Source organism: Aethalodelphis obliquidens, unplaced genomic scaffold (genome assembly GCF_003676395.1).
Source record: "Aethalodelphis obliquidens isolate GAN/ISIS:26980383/991018 unplaced genomic scaffold, ASM367639v1 scaffold144, whole genome shotgun sequence".
NCBI classification, from domain to species: domain Eukaryota; kingdom Metazoa; phylum Chordata; class Mammalia; order Artiodactyla; family Delphinidae; genus Aethalodelphis; species Aethalodelphis obliquidens.
This window is the reverse complement of record NW_020838088.1, coordinates 213292-219659: the sequence shown is the minus strand read 5'-3', so window position 1 is coordinate 219659 and position 6368 is coordinate 213292. Positions and strand designations below refer to the sequence as shown.

General features: G+C 42.3%; 1 protein-coding gene across 1 annotated transcript; it reads right to left on the bottom strand.

The window, feature by feature from the left end:
• Positions 1–428: 428 nt before the first annotated feature.
• TCEAL7 (transcription elongation factor A like 7) lies at positions 429–929 on the bottom strand. The gene has a single exon (XM_027099832.1). It carries the CDS (start codon positions 927–929, stop codon positions 627–629), a length of 303 nt encoding a protein of 100 aa, XP_026955633.1. The 3' UTR covers positions 429–626.
• Between the last annotated feature and the right edge of the window lie 5439 nt (positions 930–6368).

The window sequence follows — 6368 nt, the reverse complement described above, 5'->3', positions numbered from 1 at the left end:
ACACTAATTGCCAGTTTTATTTCTCTGGCTAAGAGATTCAGAGATAATTTGAAGTTTACATTTCTTTCTTATAGTTCTGTTATTAAGAGTTTATTAAGTGTTTCATTGCCCTTCAAAGGTGATTGACAAGTTCTTTTATTGTGTCTGTTTATTTTAGTTTTTTCGTGACACAAGTAATACACACATATACACACATTTATATTATTCATTATTTTGGAAAATGAAAAGATGCAGATAGGCAAAAAATAAAATAAAATACAGATCACAGAGATTCACTGTTAACCTTTTGGTGTATAATAATTCAGACTTTTTTTGCATTATGACATGTATAAATGTACCTATAAGATATATATAGATAGACATATCTATATATATCCTTTTGCAACATATTATTTTCACTTTACAATATACAATGAGCATCTTCCCATGCAAACGAATGAAACAACCCTATTAAATGAGTGAGATTGGGTTAAAGGATGAAATGGTAACGAGTCATATGTAAATCAAAGGAACACTGAAGGATTGGAATAAAATAGTAGCAAATATTTAGCAAGAAAACGCAGACAAAGGGAACCAATGTTGCAGTATTAATAACAGAAAATAGTTGAATTCAGGGGAGAAATGCATTAAATGGGATAAGGACGGTCCCGAGAATGCCTATGGTTAGAATGCAGAGCCCTAAATTTCTTTCTCAGACCCCTTATCTCTTCCAAACACCTTTCCATCTCGTCTCCCTCTCTTGTCTTTTCTTCATCCTTAAAATGCCTATAGTCTATGTCCTCTTTAAATTCCTCGAGAGACTGAAGCAACCTTTGCCTAAAATTCCCTTCTGTTTGCTGGCGTTCGAATTCTCCATAGGGGAGTTCTTCCTCCCTCTTTGGCACGCTGCACTTGGGCTTTCCTTCATTTTCTTTGCAGGATTTTTGCATGCTGTTGCGGTTTCCTGCTTAAGGCCAGGGAGAAAATGTAGAGTAAGATTGCTTCATTTCTTTTCATTCAAGATTGTCAGTTTCTCTCTGAAGCTAGATAGTCGCCTAATCTCCCACCCCTGCTTCACTGGTCCAGCCCTCCGAAGTTCGAGATGCACCCCTCTCTCCCCTACCCCTTCTCCGCCCCCTTTCCCCTCCCTCAGCAGCCCACCATTTCTCCAGCAGACGAGGCTAATGGCCTCTCTGATGGGCGGCAGGAGGGGAGCGAGACAGGGAGTTGAGCTGTGGGGCCGCTACAAATTTTACCCAGCTCTTGCCCTTCCCAACTCTCACCCTCAGAGACCCCCGTCTGAGTGCTCCCCTCCCTGAGACGATTCGGGATAGTTTCCTCCTCTTTTACTTGCCTGGAGATGTCTGTGAACACAGACCCTCAGACCTGCAGACAGAAAGGAAGGGGCGGGAAGGAGGGAGTTCTCTGTGGATCGACCAGCGCCAGAGACAAGACACACGTTATTATCTTGAATCTAGGATCCTCATCACCGTGTCGCCCCAAATTTCCCACCTCCTGTTTCCCCTCCTGTTCTTATCCCTTCCTACCGAATCTCTGCCCCCCACCCCCCCCCCACCCCCCCGCCCAATCCCCCAAGGGCCCCGTCCCCCCCCCCCCCCCCCCCCTCCTCCACATCCCTCTCGCAGGCTAGCATTGAATGAGGCGAACTGTTTTCAAATTATCTCTAAATTTCTCTGTCTCCACCTCAGGATTCCAGCCTTTCTCCACGCACCAGCCCACACCTCATTTCCTCCAGCGGAGTTGGGAAAAGAGAAGAAGGATAAAGGGAAATCTTGCTAGTCTGAGAGAAGCTGAATATTTCTAAACTACACTAAACCTCTGATGTCTCTCAGGAGACTTCCACCTACTCCAGCCCCACCCCCCTTCAAAAATATAATTATCTCCGACGAGTTTGCACGGGTTTGGAGAAAGCAATCCTAGACATATTCCAGGCACTAGATTCAGTCACTACCACCCCAAGAGTCCCAGTGGTTCCCTCACACCAACCTTCTGGGATTTAAAGAATTTACGTCCTCTTTCTCTTGGCCACAAGCACGAACGCCTGCAGGGCAGTAAGGAGCTGGTACCCAGAGGAGAAAGAAGCCCGGGAATATGAGGACTTCACGTCATCTCCTGATCACGTGAGGATTATGTCATCCTCCAACTCTGGTCCCCACTTTCCCCTCCCACCAACTGTGCTGCAGAAATGGAACGGCTTACCAACCACCCACCACCCCCCACCAGGCCCTGTCACTCATTTTTGTCATTGCTAATTCCAGAGGTCAAAAGTGGCCCCTTCTCCCTGTAGTTGGAATTTGCCTTTCTCTGATTACCAGAGAAGGGCTGCATTTTCCCATAGTCATATTAACAATGTTTTAATGGTTGTGTGGAGAGAGAGGATTATTCATCCTCTTCTAAAATACAAGAACAGAAAGGGAGCAGTCTTCCCTCCACCCACCCTCTCCCCAGTCACTAATAGCCACCATTTTCCTTGCACTTCAGTTCTTGCAACCAAATTGGAGGGAGTGAGGTAAATTAAGGAAGGAAGTAATGACTGGGATTGTGGTTTTCACTTTCATTCTGATAATTTCCTATTCTTTTCCCCTTTTCCCCCATAAACATATTATATTCTTTTAATAATCAGAAATATGGTAACAGTACGTACATTTGGAAAAAAGATTCAAGATAGGAGCATAAAAAGACCCAGCCACCTGTTTCTGTTGCTGAGTCATAAGATAAATATAGACCCTCCAAGCAGACACATTTTTGTAAGTTTAGGATGTACAGGGCAACTGGAAGCTACCTTTTTGAGGCACTCCTGAGCATGTGAGGCCTTTTCATTAGGTGAGCTTCTGAGTCCATAATCCTACATACCTAGATTTTCAGATATCAAAAGTCAGTCATAAAATTTTACTGCTTCGATCTCAGTATCATGCCCTCTGTCTCCCAGTTTGTACCATACCCTTGTATCTCCCTCAATACTGTGTTTAAAAGATCCCACCTTTCCTCAACACTCTTATTTAGAATCCAATAGTTTTTCGTTTCTCCCACACATCTCTATCCTATTTATGTTTCCTTAGACCTTACTCAGCCACACTGGGGTATTAGAAGCACTAACAGAAATTGGCCCCATTTAGTCACTTATCACACAAAACTTTTTGTTGCTAAGGCTTTTGGTACTAATCTAAGTGAATCTGTTGTTGATTGGTTAGCTTGAAATATATGCAACAGAAAGAAGGATATGTTCTTTCTTTTAACTTTTTTTTTTTAATTTTTTTTTTTTTGGCTGCACTGCGCAGCTTGTAGAATTTTAGTTCCCTGACCAGGGATTGAACCCGGGCCCTCTCAGGCAGTGAGAGCACGGGAGTCCTAATCACTGGACCACCAGGGAATTCCCAGGGATGTGTTCTTAGTATTTGTTTTTAGGAAAACAGTGGCTCATTATAAATGCAAAGTTGCCACTAACAACTTTGAAGTAAATGGTTCCAGAAAATATTTAAGGAGAGAAAGAGAAGAGATCTTAAAAAGAGTAAGGCATTGTTATCATGGTTATTAAGGAATGGTTAGTTGTGATAGAAGCAAATGATTTGTTGTTGGGGTGGAGAAATCCTGAATCCTCTATAAACGGCTTTTCATGCAGATCATTAGATTTATGTGTTTTTTTTTCCAATTTGAAAGCAGTCATTCTTTATTAACTGACCAGATTACAAAAATGATGGCAAATACCATAGTTCATCCTTCTAATAAGCCTGCTTTTCTGGTCTTCCCTGTTGCCAGCATCTCCACCTTCTGTAAAATGCGTGGTCTTTTTCTTCATTGTCTTCATGACTGACAAATACCAAGTGCTCCAATAAGTGGCAGGTCTCAATGATTACCTCCAAAGTATCTCAGGAATCCTTCCAATTCCCACTCTGGCTTCCCTGTCACTTCCCAAAGGCAAGCAACCATAAACTCCAACCACTACAACAACATTTACTGGCCTCTTTAACTTACATCTTGCCACCTTCCAATAAAATGAAGATTCTAAACAACAGATATGATCATGTCACTGCCCTGCCTTATTTTACTTCATTCTCCAAAAATTCTATTAAATCTGGACAGCTTTAGTTTATCTAAACATTTCACAGAATACATCTCCATCTATAAGTAAAAGCTGTTATAAAAATGCATGCAAATGCAAGCAAAGTAGGATATTGAGTTAGATTTAATTTGTTTCCCTACTATTGGTTGATGGGACTCATAGGTGAGGACAAAGAGGCATTATGTATCATGAAAAAAAAGTCCAATAATTGGGACCTGATACCTTCATAAGACCTTACCAAAACCCGTCTAAGCCGTGTATCTACAACAATGTCCCAGTCCTCCTTCTCCCAAATCAGTGTAAGGAGACAGGTAAGGGTGACAGGTAAAGAACTGTGGGAGCCATAGACTTTGCGGGGAGTTCAGTGTCATTCATTATAACAACAACACCGATAGTACTTCATACTTACATAATACTTGTAATATACCAGGCACTCTTCTAAGCACTTTACATATACTAACGGAATTACTATTCATTACTACTCACAATGTTATTATTAGCAAACTAAGGAGTACAGAGGTTAAGTAGCTTGCCCAAAGTCACACAGTAAATAGTGGAGATAGAATTTTAACCAAGGTATTCTGACTCCAGGGTTGGCACATGGTGAAAGTCAATTCTATCCCTTTCTCGTGGATGAAAGGGAGAGCATAGTTCTTTCCTCTTTTAAACCAAGTAGAGGTGGAAGCTCTAAGAGAATTACATACAGAGAGAGGTCTGCAAGAACAAGGTACTGGTGTACAGTTCTTAGTTAGATCACTGCTTATTCTGTTGATCCAAAAGAGATAGCAGGGTGAAGATAGACACATAGTGTACTCTCCCCATTGCTATGGCAAGGAGGGGTGAATTTTCCTGTGTGTTAGGTAGACGCCAGGCTGACTTGCTGGTTCTTTTCCAGTATGGCTTCACAAAGGGTGAGGGGACTCTATAAGCAAATAGTCCTAGAATTGTGCAAAATATGCTCAAATAAACCAAATGACAAATGATGGAAAAACTTGTATTAGGCATATCCTCCTGCCTTGAATAACTAGATAACTGGGCAAATATATCAAATAACTACAAATTTTTTTAGATTCTAGACAATTGGCAGCACAAGGGTGTCATCCCTGAGAGAAGAGAAGCAATCAAGATGAGCCCTATGATTGCTTTGGATTTTGACTAAAGGCATCCTATGGATTGTGGCATAGAGAGGAGGAGCATTGTGAGGAAGAATACAAGAGATGATTGATTAGTGCAGAAAATCATTCTCCAAAAGTCTTTTAAAAGTTTCCCTTGAGCCTGTTGCTATATATTAAGCTGCACACACATAAAGTGAAACTTCATGAGGCTGGGCAAAGAATGACAAGTGAGTTACAAGCCAGACACAAAAGGCCACATATTGTATGATTGTATTTATATTAAATATCCATAATAGGCAGGTCCATAAAGACATAAAGCAAATGAATGGTTTCCAGGGGCTAAGAGAGGAGATAATGGGGAATGAATGCCTAAGAGGCCTGGGGTTTCCTTTTGGGATGAAGAAAATATTCTGGAGCTAGATAGTGTTGATAACTGTACATTTGTGAGTGTACTAAAAGACACTGAATTCTACAATTAAAAATGGTTGAGGTGTGACCAACATGGTGGAGTAGGAAGACCCTGAACTCACCTCCTCCCACAGGCACACCAAAATTATAACTATTTACAGAGCAACTGTCTATGAGAATAACCTGAAGACTAACAGGCAAGATTTTCCATAACTAAAAATATAAAGAAGGAACTACAATGAGACAGGTAGGAGGGGTGGAGTCATGGTATAGTAAAGACCCACACCCCTGGGTAGGCAACTCACAAATGAGAGGATAATCACAATCGCAGAGGGTCTCCCCAGGGAGTGAAGGGTCCAAGCTCCACATCAGACTCCCCAGTCCAGTGTTCCTGCACTAGGAAAGCAAGTTCCAAGAAAATCTTCTTTGAAAGCCAGTGGAGCTTGTGTATGGGAGAGCTAGAGGGCTGTGGGAAACAGAAACTCTGTTCTTAAAGGTTTCACACAAAATCTAACAAGCTCTAAGTCATAGTGCCTGGTTTGGACCCACTTGCTGATCTTGGCGAGCCTCCCAGAGAGTCAGGAGACAACTGGGACTCCCTCTGGGCCATAGATGCTGGCAGTAGCCATTTTGGGGAGCTCCTTCTACCACAAGGACACTGGTACTGGCAAGCACTATTTTGGAGTCCTCCCTCTAGCCTATAGCAACAGGAGCTTACCCACCCACCAGCAGGCTGGCACCAGCCTTGGGCCCTCCAGCTGCACAACCAGCTGCCCCAAGACCCA

What these genes read in the sequence shown, in the direction of transcription:
- TCEAL7 (XM_027099832.1), bottom strand. Translation starts at nt 929, where the DNA reads ATGCAAAAATCCTGCAAAGAAAATGAAGGAAAGCCCAAGTGCAGCGTG.